Source organism: Argiope bruennichi, chromosome 9 (assembly GCF_947563725.1).
Source record: "Argiope bruennichi chromosome 9, qqArgBrue1.1, whole genome shotgun sequence".
In the NCBI taxonomy this organism is placed as follows: Eukaryota; Metazoa; Arthropoda; class Arachnida; order Araneae; family Araneidae; genus Argiope; species Argiope bruennichi.
Window position 1 is genome coordinate 124,985,536 of NC_079159.1, and position 21,069 is coordinate 125,006,604.

The following is a 21,069-nucleotide window of genomic DNA, read 5'->3' on the forward strand; positions in this document are numbered from 1 at the left end:
TTATAACTTGCGTATTAAGAGAAAATACATTTATTTTTCCATACAAAATTAATTATCTAGAAGGAAGTTTTATTTCATAACAACATAAATTGGAAAACAGCAACTATCGCAAAACGTGATGTCGAGGAATCGTAACTTCCAGATATATTTGAGATGAAAATTAATCAGGACGGACAATTTAACGCATTGCTTAGTTGCTAATTAAAACATAGAATAGCCTAAGAGTAGGAAATTGTTTAGATTCTCCTCTCCCCCCCACATAGATTTTGAAGCATAGTTTTAAATATTTTTTGTGTCGTATGCAACTTTAAAGGTTTGTTAAAAGAGAAATTGGATGCAAATATGTTTCAAACAAATCATATCTATATATATTGTTATATACATATAAAAAATAAACATATGGATCAAACTGAATATATTGAAACATTAGAAAAATATAATGTAAAAATATATATTTAATCTTAATACCAATCATATACTTAAACAAAATTATGCATAAGAATGTTTCCTTTTCCAAAATTGCTCAGATCCTTGCTATTTTTTGAAAATTAGATCAGATACTTATTTTCTGTCATATATGTGGCTCAGTTTCTTTCTAAACCAAATATTCACCATTATAATTTACTTGTAAGAGATTTGAAAAATGTTTAAAAATTTTAATAAGAACTATGCTATTCACATTGACAGCAAATTCCTTCAATTTAATAGACATTCAAAAGCATCAGCAATTAATTCAGCAGATTGTAGGAGATTAATTTCCAGGATACAGATGATGTTTATTTAGTTTCAAAACAGAAATGGAGACAAAACTGTTGTTCATGATATGGCTATCTAATGAAGTCAAATATAATAAATAAATAAATTTAAAGCTTCAATTTTTTTTTTTTTTTTAGTTTTCCCTTAAATCCCTTATGATAATCGAATTGCTATAGCACTTTAAAAGAAGCTTTATTATAGTAATTAAATAAAATCTATTATTTAAGATTAATCAAAATAAAGTTATATATTATCAGTTATGTGTCTACAAAATTGATCTATTAATAAAGACATTATTAAAATCTGATTTACCACAATTTTTAAATTGTAATTTGAGAATGGTAATTGAGACATGTGAAGCACATTCACAAAATTGGCAATAAACTTTCAGAGTAAAGTGCATTTTTATGTTATCTCCTCTTTTTTTTTTTTTTTTTTATTGTGCATAGTTTATAATTCCTTGTAGCTCCTGATCCTAATGGAATACAGATGTTTTTATATATCTTATGTGGCTTTCTGGCATGGTGGTTACATAAAAAATATATATGAATACATTTTCCACCTCAGTGAACAATCTGAAAAATCGATATTGTGGTGTACAACATTTAATGCCTGATGACTAAAGCAATAAAATCAACAGTTCTGATGCTAATTGGTTTCAAAAATAGATCTAAAATAGATCCAAATATCACTTAATAGAGTCAGTTTTTCTACATACCTAATAAAGAAGCAATTAGTGTAATTTAAAAAGTATAAAAACTAATTTATTCTATCTAATTCGGTTCTCCCCTCCCCACAAAAAAAAGTTTTTCAATTGAACAGAACATACAATTCAAATGAATTTTTCAGTTATTCTTTTATATTTAAAAACAAATCTCACATTCAGAAAACAGTTCAAGCAATACAATTCTCATTTATACTAAACAACAATTATAGTGCTTTGAAACATTCATTTTTATAGAAAACTAAACATTACTTCAAATTTACCATTTCTACATATAGTTTTTATGACAAATCACTTTAATAAGGAACAGAAATTACATAAAAAATTACATCTCAAATAATACAGAATATATTAATAATTATCTTAGTAATGAACATTGTTAAAATTACCACAAATGAACAAACACACAAACCCAAGATTTATAAATATGTTGTTCTTTTTCTTTCAGAATTATGATGATGTGTTCAGAGGAAGTCTGAAATAAACCAGAAGCTTATCATTTCATTTAAATAACCAAATAACTATTTTATAGCTTTTTAAGCAAAAAAATGAAAAAGGATCTGAGAGATTCAGATGCAATGATTTCTTTTATAAATATTGAGTTTTCATTTAAATTGTTATCCACCAGCTGAATTTCTAAACCATTAGGGATTGTAATTATGGATAAATATAGCATTGGATGCAAAAATGCTTTAAATGAAGAATATTTTAGTTGTTTAAGTCAGCAAAAGAATTTAATTACATTTTTATATAATGTCCCAATTATATTTAGTAAAACAATCCTAATGCATTAACATTCTAAAGAAATGAAGTTCAATTCTTCTATGTCTAAAAGTGACTTTTATTTTTTTAAAGTGAATAATGAAATTTTGATGTCCTTATAAAAGGGACATCTCAACAAAAATTAACTTTGTTTACATGAGGAGAGCCGCAGAAAAATTTAGACCTTGTCATTTTTAATACAATCAAATGATCAAAAGTATGCATTCAGAGCACTTTTCTAACTGAAAGTATATATTAATTCTTCACAGTTCAATAATAGCAATTTTGGTTCCAATAAAAAGGAACCATGTATAACATTTTTGTAACAGAAAAGAGAAAAACTGAATCAACATTACAGAATACGATTGAACTTAAGCTCTTAAATACTGAATGGCATTTAATTTTATACACTGCTTTAAAAAAAAGTCTGAAATGGGAAATCATTTGAGATTTCAAGATGCAATAGTTATTTTGCAGGACCATAGAAATGCATGAATGCAGTATTACTCAAAAGAGCAAAAAAACCTATTAAGAGCTTTAAAGCACAATAATGGAACTTACTCAGAAATATATATCCTAGATTAAGTTCAAAATAAGAAATTCCATCTTCAGCAATTCTATTTAAAAGTGAAAAGAAAAATCAACAAAAAGTACAAAGTTTTTCAGATCTTTGATGATAGAAGCAAAAATTAAAATTAGAAGAATTCCAAACCATGTCTGCATATTGCTATAATTAATATAAAAGCCGACTTTGTATCAAATACATACATAAATAAGTTTGCATCTTTTTCCACCTTCCAAAAGTTCTTGAACTGCACAGTAAATTTCAGTATTATAGATGATGAAATTATTCATAGTAATCATTTCAAAAATTGAACTGTTCACACATCGATGCTTTTCTTTTAAAAGTAGACAGGTGATTAAATGCTTTCTAATTGCACGAAAACGTGAACCACACAGTGATTGATTAATGCACATATTTGGTGGATAAAGTGCATATACTCCTTCAATGATTTCACAAAATCCTTTACAGTTATCTCTCTCAAACAAGTGATTATAAAGTTTTAATCTATAAATGTTGCGGTGCTGGCATGGCTTGACCAGTGTAAGAACTAGGATTGCTGTTTTCTGAATGGGCAGGGCCTGAAAAATCAAAACAAGTAATAAGTGATTCCACAAGACTTTATAAAATCATGGAGTAAAAGTTAAAAAAACAGACACAAGAAATTTTTGCATTAAATATACAGTCTTATATGGAGAAAAAAAAAAAAAAGCAGCAACAATTCTAGATAACAAATGAATTTTTTTTAGATTAGTTAGCCTATATAACTGGTTTAAAAAGTAGGACAGAAAAAAATGTTATATTTTAATTAAGTCAAATTTTATAAGATTGACAATAAAGATCTATGGTCATTTCCAATATTTCTGAAAATAAGAAACAACCAATTTATTCCAATGCCTACATCATTTCTGAAAATGTTGACATAGATGTAGAAGTATATCCTGACCAAACAGTTTGTATTAGATTTTTATATATGCAACAACAAATAAGATTCGACATTGCTGGGATGGAAAGTGTAAATTTCCTCCTGCATTAACTCGCAAAATTTAGAAATTTTAGTAGCAGTCTCATAAAGCTAAGAATTAAACATTTTAGAATGGCAACCATCATAAAAGTGCCAAAACTGTCATGAAACTGATGATAGAAAATGCATGTTCTAAAGGAGCTTTTTTAAGTAATTTTTTAAAATAATAATAATAATTAAAAAAAAAACGTTCAAAAATCGTCAGACTATAAATTTTTTTATCTTATTGCTTCATTCTCACTTCTGACGTTTTGTAAAGGCCTTATTTTTAACATTTAGCATTCTAAAAATTTAATAAAAAAACTTGTTTCGTAACTTACATAAAAAAATTCTTACTTTAGCTTTAAAAGAATTGTAGAAAATATGATTATATATTTTGAGAAGAAATGAAAATGCTTTAACAACTTCTAGTTTCCATAAATAATGGAAAGAAATTCTTGAAGTTAAAAAATAGCCAGTCCCGTAGTTAGAAACAAAATGAAAATAAAAACAGCTGAAGCAATTTTTTTAAAAACAACTTGAAACAATATATCACACTGCTTCAAAATTAAAACTCACCAAATGAAAGATTTTATTCAATGAACTGCTTTTAAAATTTAAGTTTAAATTGATGCAAAGAAAGCCTTTCCCCCCTCTTTTATCACGGGATGAACAGTGATTTGAAGAAGTAATGATATTGTTTTAAAAATCATTGGAACAAATTATGTTGAAAACTAATTTTTCAAAAATACTAAAAACGCATTCATTTAAACAAATTGGTATTAATGAAAACCTATTTTCTCAACCTTTAAAACAGTGTACAAATTTTTGTGCAATGATGCTTTGATGTTACAGTGACAAGTTAAAACTATGTTTTTATTTTTTAAATTAAACCCCAAAATTTTGAAATATATATTCTCAGTGGGTCTCTAATACCCAAGCAGTAACTATCCAAATTCCATGCTCCTACCTTCAATGGTTTATGCTGCGCATTTTTCTGTTAATCAAACAAACATTTAGAGAGATTTCATTGGGGAAAAAAATCTTGAGAGAGTTACAAAAAGAAAAGAAAAATATATATATCAATATATATAATCTATCAATATAAAATAATAGAATCTAAACCCTAAAAAAAAAAAAAATTGAAATTTTTTTTTTTTATTTCATTAAAAATTTTAAGCACCAGAACTAGCAATTTTTTTTTTCTTAGTAAAAACTAAAATTAGGCGAGACTAATCTAACAAATAAAAATTTCAAATGAACGAGATCAATTAAAAAGTATATTATGAAAGAAATCATGATCATTAAAAAGTTATAGTTTCAAGTTAAAATCTCCTTATTTATTCAACTATAATAATTATGCACCACAATTAATTACAATTCAACATAGTATATCAACAAGTCATTCAAGAGATTGCTCGAAAACAACATATCAATGAAAGTGATGATTGAATGCAGGTTTCACTGCAAGGGTTTTTACAGCACTCTTTACATATCTCTTTGGTGCACCAAATCTATCCTACTGATCCATTAACAGGGCTAATCTGCGTATTTATCTTTAATAATATATAAAAAGTTAAACATACACTTGCTAGTCATAATTTTAATAAAAAATTTTCAACATCTCAAACACTAAAAAATTTTTAATGCAGAGGAATCTTTTTAAAAATAATTTTTGAATGTTTTTTGAGTCGCAAAAAGTATGCTACAGTATATATTTCAACTTCAGCTTCCGGATGACAATTCTAGCATTTTAATAAATGACAATGCATAGTGTTAAAGAAAGAGCGAACTGGAAAAAAAAAGTTTCATTAAGAATTATATAAATATCTGTTGAAGCCCTTGGATTTATTTCACCCTGGATCCCTGGTTTGAATTTTTTTTCATCTTTTCTTGGTTTTCTTTCTTGATATATCTGATAAATCTTTACGACTATGATTTTAAATTATTGCATTCAGCGGGGGTGGGGGTGGAGCAAAATACTGTCTTTGCACTTCTCGTGAAAAAAATTCACTTTTTAAGGACTTTTTTTAAAAATCAAGCACTTTTATGGTGGCACCATATAAGCACTCTTCATGATACTATGCACACTGCACTATCCACTTAAGTAAAAACAAAGACTTCTAAATGCCTGGTAAATTCTTAAAGTATACTGCATAATCATGTTCCATTCAAATAAATTGGGTACTACAATAGTATGAAATATCAGCTCTATGAGTCATTTGGTTAAATTTCAACAAAATAAACAGTTTATAGCAATTTTTCTTTTTCTAAAATCTCATTATAAAAAATTTGAAGGGAAGAGAAAAATGTCTTATTCAGTTAAGTCAAAAGTTTTTTCAAATATCAAAAAATATTTCAAATTAGAATTTTGAATAGAAACAATGATGTAAATAAAATCTAAGTTATTAATAGGTTCCTCATAATTTCATTTTTTAACTTCACATTTCAAGGAATAAAAAGGCATGACAAAGTCTTATTTGAACAAAAATTCTCAAAAGGAAAAAAAAAGGTTTTAATTTTAGTCTTTTAGAGTAGCTGTGACCAACTTTTCTATAATGAAACTGTGACCATCTCGGATAAATGATATTTTGGACCTACTAGAAAATCACTGGCTTTACCATTTAATTCAAAATGATTCTAATTCTACTCAAGGCACAAGAACTTGAATTGGAGATAAAAGTAACATCCTATATTTCTACTCATCTGGGTAGAAAGTTCTTTAAAAAATTTATGACAGGACATATTACCTAAATAAAAGATGCTATTTTTAAGTACAAAAGTTGATGTTTTTTGATCTTATGCACAACTAAAATAAATAACTATTCTACAGAGATTTGTATTTATGCATTTAGGTTTCAGTTCTTCTCGGTTCTAACAAAGCAATTTTTTAGAATGTGCACTAGAAATAATTAAATAAAAAAATTGGGACCTGAATTAGGAAACAAGAACATTTTTTAAATATACTAACATGGGCTAATTTAAAATATAAATTAGGAAATAAAAAGTTACTACAGTTCCCAGAACCTACTGAGCAGCAATAAGTCAAGAACTTCATGTTAAAGCAATAAAATAGTATTAAAAACACAGTGTTAAGGCAATAAAAAATTTAATATCTTTTATTAAAAAAATATAGTGAAAATAACCTACTCCTTTTGTGAACATATTAATAATGAACCTTATTTCATAAAGTATGATGAAAATTCATGGAATAAGCTCAAGACAACATTAAAAGTAATAATACTACAAATATAAAATACTTTCAGTTATCTTGCATTTGGATAGTTGATTAACACAATTATTAGTTTTCATTATAATAAACAATTTTTTGCTGGTTTTTTTATTTGTGGATGTGGAACTAACACTATTAAAAAATAGTAAAAGAATAAATCCGACACATGTTTTCAAGATAATTTGACTCTAAGACTAAATTTGTAGCATGGTTTATAAAAGCTTTTCATACAGGGATGATTGGTAAAGGTGAAAGTGAGGTTAATCAATGAGTATGGGAGAAATTAAAAGGCAGGGATCACTGCTTTTGAAAAATATGAGTCTACAAAGGAAATCATAATAAAAACCAGCTAAAATTAGATATAAATTTTCCTTGAAAGAATTTATATTTTTCAAAACCCTCTATTCATTAGCATCAAGGTAATTTGAATTAAAAAGGCAACTAAGCAAAAATATAAGATTTTCTACATATTTGAATTTATCAATGAGTCTATGTTGCATGTGGTACATTTTTGCAAATAAAAGCTGTTAAGTTTTTAAGATAAAGCATTTGCTTAGTTTTTTGCTTAACATTATCATATAATTACTATCCAATATAAGAACTGAATTCTTTTATAAAAGGCACTCATATAAAACCATTAAAAAATTTAAAAAACCAAAAATGTTTGTTTTGCATAAAATAAAATAAAAAAATAGTAACATTCACACTATCTTTTTATTTCTGAAACAGTTTTGTTATAAATATAGAATGGGATACTAAACTAAAAAATATCAATCCTTCTTTCATGCATAATAGACATTTCATATTAGAAAAAGGTACTTTTAAATTAAAAAAGTAAACAAAACAGATAATGAAAAATTTTCATGAGCAATCTAGACTGAAAAGCTAAACTTGCATAGAAAATAAATTATAACGATACATCTAGGTGGCAGGAGGGAATGCTTTAAATACTTTAAACAAAAACTAGAACAAAAATTCTACAACAACTTTTTAAAAACTACTTTATTATATCTTAACTAATTAAATATAAGCATATGATTTTAGATAAAATGAAATTTTGCAAAAGCATACTTATCCATTATCCATGTGAATCTAATGTAGGGAGTTTGAAGGGAAAATAAAAGCTTTTATAAACATTTCAAAACATTGCTATATATTTACTTAATTACTATAAAGCATGTATAAATACAGAGTGAGTTTTAACTAGCCTACAATTCTCTATTGAAATAACTTCTCCAAACTTCAATTAGATGTTATTACGAATATGTGCATGCAGAAAATGCCTAATGTCATCAGTTGCCATTTTTATATGCTTTTAAATTGACACATTCAAGAGAAGGTTATATTTACTTTTTTGTGGTCATGTTCAAGATGATTTCAAGGAAAGATATGAATAAATTATTATAACAGCCTTGAAAGCTTCTATTATGAAAGAAAAAACATCAATTAAATTTATTTTCCATATTTCTTCTAATAAATTAATAAAATTGGCCATACTAACTGCAACAACTTACAAGTTATTTCAGTTCTAGTCGCATTTAATCAAAACTCACTCTGTATAACATTGAAAAGAATAGTTCCACCATATATAATTATGTTAATAAGTATTAAATGTTAATAACCAATAATGGAGTAACTAATAGCATACTTTTTCATTTATACATCATACATTAAAAGTTAAATATAAAAATTTTTGAACTTTACCATTCATATAAAAAAGTGAAAATATTTTTCATAATTAAAAAAAATTATTGTAAAACTTATATAATTATAACATTTAACACATGCAAAACAAAATTTCTTTAATAATAATTATTTTAATAAGAAAAGGCTCAGTAACACAGAATTTCTCAACTTGAAAGAGAGCACACTCTTGTGGCAAAGAACTATTTCATTATGATTTCAAGTACAAGTCAGAATTAATGTGATTCAGGGAATGATAATGTAATAATTGTGTGGCATTTTTACTATTTAGTATTTTACTTTACTTGCTTTTTTGCCATTTTCTTCTTTCTGTATCTAATGATCATAATATCTATGTAAAATAAATTTATTATATTTCAGGGTATCATTTTTTGACAACTATAATAGTTTATTGTAAAAGAATTAAATCAAATATATTTGCATTTTAAAAATTTGAGATGCATGAAGACATTGCATCAACAAATTCACACTTTCTTTTAATCATTAAAAAAACATAATATTTCTACTAGCTTTGTTTAATTAGTTCAAATCAAGGTACATAAAATAAAAGTGAATGAATCAGGTCAAAAATTACTAACTATTAGTTGCCTAATTCTAGAAGAAAAGTTCAATAAATGAATCTTTTTAGAAATTTCATTACGCATAAATACGAAACAAAATAATAAGTTTCTAAAGAAAATAGCTTTCCTAAGAGCTACCAACCTTCATAATACGTAGCCCAAATAAAATTAGCTTTGCAGGGGGAAGAATAAAAGTATACAATATTTCTTAAATGTAAAAATGAATACACATTTAATACATACCAGCTGCAGTGACAGTCGCTGGAGATGCACTTGTTAGATTAGCGAGTGTATCTGTTGGGAGAGTTGCACTTACAGTTATCACAGGCATTCCAGGCAAACTCAGAGTTGTAGTCAAAGGCTGCACGTTTGGAGCAGTGTTATTCAATGTAGCATCGATATTATCCAATTTAGCTAATAAAAGAAATTTCAAATTCAAAAAAAGATTATACAAAGCAATTCATTCAAAAGAAAATAATGAGATGGATCTACAAAACAGAAATGTGCGGATATGTTAAAAAATGAAATTGCTACACTAGCTTCAGATAAGTGGCATAATATTAATTACGAATCCATAATTCATGCTAATTTAAAAACAGAAGATGGAAGTACATATTTAGAAGTAATACTGACTTATTAGGTATAGTTTATATCAATATTTTTTTAATTTGGTTCTGCAAACAGACTGTTAGTTAGAATTTATATTTCATGCAATTGGTTGTATTTTGCCAATGTTGAAAAGATGACAAAGATGTTAGATATAAATATTATGTCACAACTTATAGACAAATCCAAATATTACAGAACAAACTTCATATTTTAGAAATAACTAGTATATAAATGCAGTTTTCAAACAAGATGTAAAATTGACGAAATGAATCGGGCCAGGTGAAATTTCCTGGATCTTATTTATTATAGCACAATTTCATGAAGCTCAGTAGGTATTTTAATTAACAAAATATATCAAAGTAACAATACTTATAGAGGTGCCAAGTGGAAATGCACCAATTAATGCATGCATTAATTAATCAATTAACTAGCAATTAAGTTCTGGAAATATTTAAATTCACACTATTACTGAGAATATATAAGTGCAAAAATTCTTGCAATTCTTTAACAACAGCAAGAAAAAAAGGTGGAAAATAAGGTACATTGCAAGGCTATAAAAAAAGGTAGAAAAAAGTAAACAAACACAAACCTGCTGGAGCAACAACAACAGGTTCCAAAGGAGGAGCAAATGGCAAATTAGAAACAGGTTGTTGGCCTGCAAATAATTTATTCAGATAAAAATGAATAAAACAAAGAATTCAAAAAATATAAAGCTGAGAAAAAAGTCCTACTTGTTATTCCAGGCACAGAGCTTTGATTTCCATTTAACTCAGGCACAGATGTGAAAGTCTGGGGTGGAGCAGGAGGGCTAGCAGCATTTAATTGCACCTAAAAAAATGTTAGCATGTAAAGTATTTGAAACAGCTAATATAACTCATTTTATTAGATTACTTCAAATCTTCTTACACCAACAGAAAAACATGAATCGCAGGTTACTGATCTATGTTACTAATCTATAATAACAAAAACAAAATGCATAAAATAGTTTGCACATTATAAAAATGCAAACAATTCAACAGATTTTCTTCAAATATTTTGTTTTCATATATTATAAGCAGTTTAAAGATTTTAGGGAAAGTTTAATGTTTCCACTTATAGAAGAGATTACTTTTTCTTTAATGCAGTATTCCTATAAAATGAAACTATACATTTCTATCATTTTATGTATTTTGTTTCCGACCGAGTTGTCACCCATTATGTATGTATGCGAGAGAGAGAGAATTTTTTTAAAAAAATTAAATTATCTAATACTTTTCACTTCATAATCTACTATTATAAATTTAATAACATTTAGAATGTATCTTTTGCTCCTCGAATTCACAACCAGATCAAGAAAAAAGAAATCTGGAAAATTATAAAACTACAACATTAGGTAGGGATTGAAAAATTATTCCAAAATTCCATCTTTAAAAATATGAAATGCATTAAGATAAATATCAAAATATCATTTTAAGTAGAGATTCCAATAGATAACCCTTTTTAATACCCTTTTAATAATAATACCCTTTTTAATACCCTTTTAATAATAATACCCTTTACATAAATACCCTTATAAAATAAAAGACCCTTTTTTTCTTTCAAGTTACATATAAGGTGCATAATTCCTTTTGGTTTATTCACTTTCTTTTTCTTCCTTTTTTTTTTCTCTTTTGCTTTACCTAAAGCAAACCATATCCATGATACATGTATATTATGATACATAATATTTTTGCTGGCACAATTTTTACAAAAAAATTAAAGAAAGAGTTTTTAGTTTAAGAAAGAGAGAAGTTTTTAGACATCTCATATACAGAAATCACCATAGAAGAGATTAAAGCAAAAAATGCCTTTATTACCCCTTTCATGCCTTTTATTACCTTGTGAAACTGAATTTGCAGTCATGCTACTTTTTAAATATAAAGGATACAGTTAAAATATTAATAATATTTATTCTTGAAATCAACAAACATAAAGCCTAACATATTGGGATTAGTTGCAATGAAACAGATTCAGTCATTGCATTCATCTATACCAATAGCGAGTCTTAATGATTACTGCAAACATTTCAAAAGGTTGAGAACTTCTGATTTAGAGGATCATTAGAGAATAGATAGATAATTTCCACATTAGTGTCCTAATTGCATGGTAATACATCTGTGACAACAAAAGAAGAAACACTGCCTGAGAATATTTTCAGTCTTTGAAAGTGAAGGAAACAAATAAAGAAAAAATACTTACAGAAGAATATCCATCTACTTGAGGATTTTTTTGAGGTAGCTGAGCATAAGGAGTTTTTGACACAGCTATTTTCATAGGTCGAGTAGGTATGCGGTGAAGATACCCATAACCTATTCCACACCCTAAACTAAAAACAGAAACAGTTTTTAAGCAAATTTAGAACATAGTATTTTCAAAATCAAATATGCTTGTTATTATTAAATAAACTAAGGGAATTGTGCTTCATTCTGAATCAAATCTACAATCCCATTTACCTTTATACAATTTATAAAGTTCCTTGAATATGACATTAAATTTCAAAAATTTGAAAAAAAAAATGATTAACAAAGTAAACTAAATAACTCTTAAAATAATGATTCTATAATTTCACAAGTTCCAGTTTATGGTCTTAAGTTTTCATTCCACCAACACTTCTTTTAACATAGTTTCAAAAGTTATTTTCAATGTAAAAAGATATAAAAAGCCAACATCAAATAAAAACTCAGTTAAAAATTACCTTCCTTCTCCTCCCCAGTTTTTATTAGGTGTGATAACAACTTCACGACACACATCTGATACTGAATTATAAACATAAAGAGTCAATGCTTTGCCTTCATGGGCTTCAATTAGGCTAAATAAATCTTCAGACTGGAAGTAAATAACATATTGTTAAATAAATACATAATGAGAAATTCAAATAACATTTCACTAGCATATAAGAATTTTATAATTTTATTATTGGCAATGCTAGTAAACTAACAAAAATAAAACAAACTAACCAAAGAAAAAGTATTGTGTGTTCACAAAGCCTTTTTTTTAATGTCAAAAATTAATAAACAGGCAAAAGATGAAAATCAATATCCTAAATTACAAATCTGCCCTAAATTATATCACACATACACACACACCACAGAATCTAATATGGACAATTTTAATCACTAATCTGGACAATTGTAAATACAACCAAGTTTCAAAGCCTTCCAAAATAGAATACACTTCTTTATTTCTACTAATAAATAAAGTATGAAAGTCAGCGGTCAAACCCACTCAAGATTGAAGTCCTGTTCATACATTCAGTGTTGAATATTCTAATAATATAACTAGCACAAGCCAATCAAACTTTTTCATTAAATTCCATTGCTGCTGAAATCTCATTAATTCTTAAAATTTTCTATTTAACAAAGAAAACACCTTCTATCTCAACTCATTTTCATGGAACAAGATGGCATCTTTATTTTTATCGACAAAAATGTGCATTTCTGTTTTGTGCAATTGAGGTTCCTTCATTACAGATTAAATAATAAAAAGTTCTATTCTAATTTTAATCAATTCAAAATTGTAAGTGCACCCAGAATATATACATTTTAATGTCAAAATTTTTAATTCAGGTTACAAAATATCATTATTGTGAAATTTTGCTACGGTAACTTACCTCATGAAGTACTGAGTCTGCCCCAATAATGTAATCGTCAAATGGATGAAGTCCTGCCAGATCTGCAGGTGAATGTGGTTGGATTTCCTATAATATTTAATACAAAATGGATAAATTTTCATGCCTTGGCATAAATATAAATACAATATGCAGGGATTAGCAAAGCAAAATCTTAAATGATTATTTTACGAGTTATTTTCTATAGCACTTATTTTAAAACTCTTGATAACATCTATGCATTTTTAGATTGCTAGATGCTGAATCAATCATGTTTAAATGATTTCAAGCACAATGGGAGTGTTGTGAACTCAGAACAACACTCACATTTGAATGCTTGCATTTCTATATTTCATTTAATCTCAAAACTATGAAAATATTAGCTACATGTTTACATTTTCAATATAAACATATAGCTCATATAATTTTATATATTTAATAGATTATTTATTGTGAAAATATTATGTCACATATGCTCAAAATATATAAACACTTCACTGCGAGCACAATTTCAATAATTGTGTTCAAAATTTATTTTTATCTTGATATTCTTTATATAAATTTTTAAAAAAATAATATAAGCATTTTCGCCCATAAATAAAAATTTCACAGATTAATGTAAAAAGCAACAATAAAAAAATGATCCATTTTTTTATGCAATAAAAGGAAAAGCCCAAAATAAATTAAAAGATTATGAGACATTTGATTATAAATTTGGTTTTATGACATTCATATTTTTTCTTATATATTTATAAGAAAACTTATTAATATCTTCCATATACAATTTAAAGTTGACTTCAAAATTTGATTGCTAAAATATTTATTAATGCGAAATAATTTCATAGATACTTAAGAGTTAATATTACAACAATGACATTTGGTGTTAATAAAAGTTCTGCATATTTCAATTTTGCATAATAAAGATCTGCAAATAATAACAACGTAGGATTAAAGTTAAAGTTTTAAAATTAAAGGAAAAAACGTAATAAAATAATATAATTTAACATTAAAAAGTAGAAGGAAAAGAATGCAAAAATTCAATATGATACTTGATCGAACTTGTGTGCTGAAGTTTTTGATTAGTTATTAAACTTTAAAAACATATGAATGGAAATATTTTCAAAAAAGTGAGAAGTTATTCAGATAATGATATGGATTTCTAAATGATTTAATGCAAAATTTATGCAAATATTAAACTTGTAATTTTGAAAGGGCCGTAATTATATTATAAATATAATTTAAGAACTAATAGAAGAATTTAACTGTTTTTAAAAGTAAAACTAGAAATGTAAACCTCATGAAGGGTATAAAAGTAAACAAAACTTGACCAGAAAAAATTTTGAAAAAAAAAAAAAATAGTTTGTATTAAATAATCAATTCAGTATTTATTAAATTAAGGAGAAAAAAAATCAATTTGAATAGTAGCAAAATGAAATAAAGGAATTATCAGGGGGGAGAAGCCAAGTTTAAGCAGACATCTAAATTGGACTGATAATATAACTTTAATTCAAATAAATATTTGTGCCGCAAAATAAATTATAATATTGTGAATATGAGTATGGAATAGTGTTTGGGAGAAAATGCTACATGGTTACAGACAGAGATTTGAATTAGATATCATCAATTACATATTTTAATAAAATGCTAATAGTTCTTATGCTGTTTTAAAAATAAGTACTAAAATATGTTATATCCTTAGTTAGGGAAGCTGTTGCAATATAATTACTTATAATAATTTATCAAAAATTAATATTATAATGCTATAAATTATAAGGTTAAGGGATTTTTCTGTCAATAATTAGGCAATTATTATAATTGGATTGTAGGATTATTAACTTGACACATTTTTTTAACTGCAGACATGAAATTTTTTAAAGCTATTATTATTTTTTTTCTTCTCTACAGTGTATTTTTTTTGTAAAAAGTTAAACCCATGCTGTACCACTTAGCTAAATAAAATTTTGGTCTAGCTAGTAGGAAAGGATATATCCTAAATAGGCGAGAATGATGTGCGAGTACAGTCACAATAAGAACTGAAATAAGTATAAATATGCTTCACATGACACAGCTCGTATAGGTATCAAAACTAATTTCTTTTTTATATGTATTTTGTAAACAATACAATAAGGCAACAACATATAAATAAATAATGAAATGACAGTCATCAAAAATCCCCAAGTAGGACATCTTCAGGAAGAAAGCAATAATGCGACATGAAAAATAAGTAACATATTGTAAACAATAGTTTTTCTTTAAAGCTGTTTATAATGTCATTGTGCCAATAGTTACAAATACAATTATATGAACACTTGATATATGAATGATTTAGCAACATATAAAGCTACAAAGACAAAAGCCTGAGCAGTATATAAATTCTAATCATCATCTTATGAATCTGACTCGTGATATTTATATTTGACCAAGTCATCATTTCAAGAGAATAATTTGTGATAATTCAGTCTAATGTGCTTTTGTTCCCATAAATATGACTTATAATATTCATGTCTGGTCAAAAATTATTATCATGAGTCAGACTCATTAGAATATGGCAAGGCGTTATGATTTTGTTTTGAAGATAAATAAACTACAATTTTCTGTTTCGTAAAATTTTTTTACCATTTTTATTAAAATTATTTCTTACTCCCTTTGTACACTGGGACAAAAAAAGCCAATATCATACAAATTTAGAAACTTATCTACATAAATATGAAATGAGATTTTATAAAATAGAAGAATATCATTACATACCAAAACATGCCACACATTCTCATTCACACCTTCAAAAGAGCAGAATCTAATGCTGACTCCAAGGAGACCTTGACCACCCCATGTATTAGAGGGTGTTATTTCTATATCTCTAACAGTCTGTGTTTTAGTACTATAAACAGTCATGTGCAAAGGCCGCTCAATATTGGCTTTTAAAATCTCTTTCAAAGTATCGTTGTCTTGATTCTAGAAAAGGGCAACATTCATTAATAGTCAGAAGTAAGGAATTTTACTTTATTAGAAACATTTACTTTCATTATTACTGGCATACACATAAACACAAAATATTACTATATCCATCAACATGAAACAAGTACCGTAAGAAAGGGATGGATTCTCAATCTATGATATATGAACCACTACAGACGCATTACATTATTTACATATAAGATTTAAATACAAGGAATATGATAATTTCTATAATATTTTGTATTAATATTTACTATACCAACAGGTATTTATGTTTTCTTTCTATCCTCCCCCAATGCCTTAATCTCATAGCTGCACAACAGCCTTATATTAATATGCCATGCTTCATAATGTTTCATAAAAGTAGGAATTTTAAGTGATAGAAATCTCATGGAAATTAAATAATAATTTATATATAATTTTTTAATGTATAGAAAATATATTTCTGAAAGGGCAATAAAATTTTAATGTCTTTCAACACATCACAGTACAACAAACATGGATTTTCAGCCATGCAAAAATTAAAAATACATATAGGACATGCTTGTAGTTTGAGCTTGAACCATACTTGGAAGTAAAGATTTTTTTTGATAGTGAATATAATGTACCAACTTACAGTGAACCATGACTTTTTGATATTGAATATTAATAAAATAGCCCAATTGCTGTCAAAATTTCATATTTTTTATAATGTATTATCAACTATTTTAATATGCATATATTACTTACATTACATCATGATATAAAAGTTTCAATTATAAATATAACTAATTAATATGAATTAAAAATATTCTTTGATTATAAATACCTCATTTAGGATAAACTGATTTTTAATTAGAAAATGTTTTTATTTTGGCACACATATTCTTTATTTATAACATATAAAATTATTAAAAGGTTGAGAGCTCCAGATATATGTGATAATCCAATTTAAAATTAATAAAATAAACTTTTATTGAAAAAAATAGTATCAATGAGTAGTAAGCATATTTATTAAAAGAAATTCTTCCACTAATATGATATTCAACTGCAGCTGATGGCATAACTATAAGGTGACAACTATCAGAAACCCATAGTCATAGCGAGCCCCATCTTAAGGTGTAAAACACATGAGTGCATTTACATACACACACTAAAGTCATTAAATAAAAATTAAATACTGAATAATTCCATTGAATAAATTTAATTCCCCCTTTTTTTATTAGCTCTTTTAATAATGATTCATAATAGTATTATAAAGAGTTATTAAGCATCTCAAAGAATATCAATCACATGCTATTTAGTGATGTATGTCAGAAAATACACAATCCTTTTATTTAAATGAATAATGCTACAAATAAGCTAGATGAAAATAAATATTCATGCAAGACTCAACATATTAAAAACGCATATAGATAAAAATTTTAATTGCCACGTGCTTGTTTACATAATAAGTTGCTATTTAAAAATATTTATTAAATTCACAATATGATATAATAAAAGAATGCATTAAATCACACTATCTTTTAAATAACTTTACACAGCTAAATTTGCATACATTTACATAAGTGCAAATATCAACATAATACAGTAAAATCAATTAATCCACAATATCAAAATAATAACACTTCAAAATGTATAAATATCTTAAAAAATTTTGTAATAAAATTTCATTATTCTTATCTATTTTAAGTAAATATAAACACTTTTAGATTGTGGGTACACTTTATTCATATCAGATTAATATTTTTAACATCTATTGTTTTTATCATGCTTTATTAATCCTTTTTAATACTTCTTATTTCATTCCTAAAATTTTTTATAATCCGATTTTATAAAATTTAACATCTTTTCAGGGAGAATTTTTTGAATATCATTTGGTACAATATAGTTAATTCTAACCTTTTACTGCTATAAAATTTCATTAAATTTTTATTACAGCCTGAATCTAGAAAGTCACTTGTTCAAATGAAGCTGCCAATTTCATTCATCCTTACTTTCATTCAATACCTATTCTTTTAATATGAGAATTGCTTCATGTAGTTAGTATGGATAATTTTAGAAAATTAGTTTTTCTTTAAATATAAAATTATAAAGACCTTACTTTAATCAAAAGTAATCAACACAACTTTGAATATTTATTTAAATTAGGCCATTAGATAAAGAATAAGATGTATTTAAGACATTCCAATTTCTACAATGGCCTCATTGTAAATAAGTACATTCAAGCAACATTTAATAAATTACAGAACAAAACAGTATTAGTGAGATCCTATACAAAGATTCTAACATAAGTACAATTTGTATTGCATTATTATACAAATCAGACTTTTTACAATAAAAAAAATTATTTAGATTTATCGGAGATTAGCTGGCTAACCAAGAATAATAACTATGCTCAATTTCAATTAAATCTCTAAAATAATTTGGTATTTGCAATTATCTTAAAGTATTTTTCTACTTCAGATTGGAATATTAATTATATTATTTATTATTTGTATTTATTGTCATGTGAATTCTTCCTTAAGGTGTCAAGAAACATTTACAACAGAATAATAAATAACTTCATTTTCTTAAAATAAAATATATAGTTGATTGCAATACTAAAATTTAGCTGGAATGAAATATACTGATAAAAAATAAGCATATTCTGTTAGATATATTAATTCATATTTATAGAAAGAGCATTTATTTATATTACTAACAATTTTGATGAAATAAAATAGGAAATTAAAATTTCACTCAAACATTAAAGAAATAAAATTTTTATTCTTTAGTTTTTAATATTAGAAGAAAAATAGTGATTAAATAGTTCATTAAGTAATAAATTAAGTAATTAAACAAAAATGGATCAATTTTCATCACAACAATAAAATTCGTGTAAAAAAGTATATTTAAAAAAACTATCAAAATTCAGAAAGAAATAACATAGCTACTAAATAAGCATAATGAAAAAGATCTTTTCGAATTTTAAAATAATATAAAAATTATTCCTATGTAAGAGTATTTCAAGAAAATACTGCAGAGAAATGCAAAAATTTTCCTTAACTTTGAATTACTCAGAATTTCAAAATAAATAAAGTGTAAAAAATAAATAAAGCTTCTGCGTTGAACATTCCCATTCTTCGAAGTACCTTTGTGCTAATTCAATAGCTTTAGATTAAATGATCTGGCCTATATAATACTAACAGACACACACAATCTCTTTTATTATTAGCAAAGATGACTATTCTTCACTTACCAAACGAGTATTTCCCACAGCAACAATAAAATCAAAGAATGCTTCTAAACCAGCTTTAGAGCCAGGTGAATTATCCTGAACCTAAATGTATATAAAAATATATGCAATGTTATTCACAATATACTTATTTTTAATAATTACCTTTCATATATCATAATGATAATTCTCCATACTCTAATATGGGGGATAAAATATCATTGACAATTTTCAAATTCAATTTTAAACAAATGATTCAGACCAAAGTTCAGATATGCAAAATATTAACATTGTACAAAAGATTTCGAAAAAATTGTATATTTTACACAATTTTAGTTCCTTACAAATAAAATGAATGAAAACAAATAATAATAATTACATAAATGTAGCATATTTATGATTTTCTAAATTTTAAAATTATAGATTAATGTTTGAATTTCAACTTATTAGTATACATATTAGAGTAAAAGTTAACTTTTAACAACTATGCACTTTAATTTCAGATGACTCATTACATTTAAAAAACTTTTAACTTAAACTTACAATAAAATGACATTGAAATCAAGCTTAAAATCTACAAGCAAGTTTGATAAATGTTTGATTTATGTAGCAATAAAAGCGCTAGTTAGAGAATGAAAATTAGATTTCATTTTTATTTAATGTTTTTTAATGAAGAAGGGGAAAAAAACAAAAACGAAAACCGGCACATACTGAAGCAATATTAACTATATATCAATCGATCAAAATCACAAGATAAATTATTCATGAAATTCTAGAAAAGAATTATTACATGTTATAAAACAATTAAACGAAAGCATCAAAATACAAGAAACATTACATTGAATTTCAAATATAAAACACATAAATGACACAAGATTTATTAATAACTGTTACACACAAGTACTCACACGTAACACATGATAACCCTCTGTTCCCCCACCGGGCACTAATGTACTTTCACCACTGCCCATGATGGGCTTGAAAACGTTTAATTTTTTTGTTATACAATTATATTTTCAAACTTTTGAGAGGATTTTCGCAAATTAAAATCGCAAGATTACGTGGCATTACCCAACACAAACACAGATCAGATCGTACTTATAAAATTATTGTTGCCGTTTCGAGAAACCGAAAGTCAATCATACGCAATTTAGCATTGTTGCCATTTAACTTATTGTAATATAACACCGTTACTGTAAAGGTGTCGCACTTTGATAATATAACTTCAAATAATCCTCCGATTTTAGTAATAAAACTAGACCTGAATCCTGATTGTACCTTATTACATACTCTGTTCACATAAGATGACATTGCTTGTTTAAATTTATTATTCAGAATTGATACAGTAAAAACAAACAAAAAAACAATGAAAGACAGTTGT

General features: G+C 26.0%; 1 protein-coding gene across 1 annotated transcript; it reads right to left on the minus strand.

The window, feature by feature from the left end:
* Nucleotides 1-437: 437 nt before the first annotated feature.
* Nucleotides 438-20,810, minus strand: LOC129984024 (Golgi reassembly-stacking protein 2-like). Its single transcript, XM_056093776.1, has 10 exons — nucleotides 20,597-20,810; nucleotides 19,713-19,793; nucleotides 16,286-16,489; nucleotides 13,541-13,627; nucleotides 12,626-12,756; nucleotides 12,130-12,256; nucleotides 10,644-10,740; nucleotides 10,502-10,567; nucleotides 9,547-9,717; nucleotides 438-3,385 (listed from the first exon to the last, which is right to left on the minus strand). The coding sequence occupies exons 1-10, from the start codon at nucleotides 20,657-20,659 to the stop codon at nucleotides 3,312-3,314; spliced, it is 1,101 nt and encodes a 366-aa protein (XP_055949751.1). The 5' UTR covers nucleotides 20,660-20,810; the 3' UTR covers nucleotides 438-3,311.
* Between the last annotated feature and the right edge of the window lie 259 nt (nucleotides 20,811-21,069).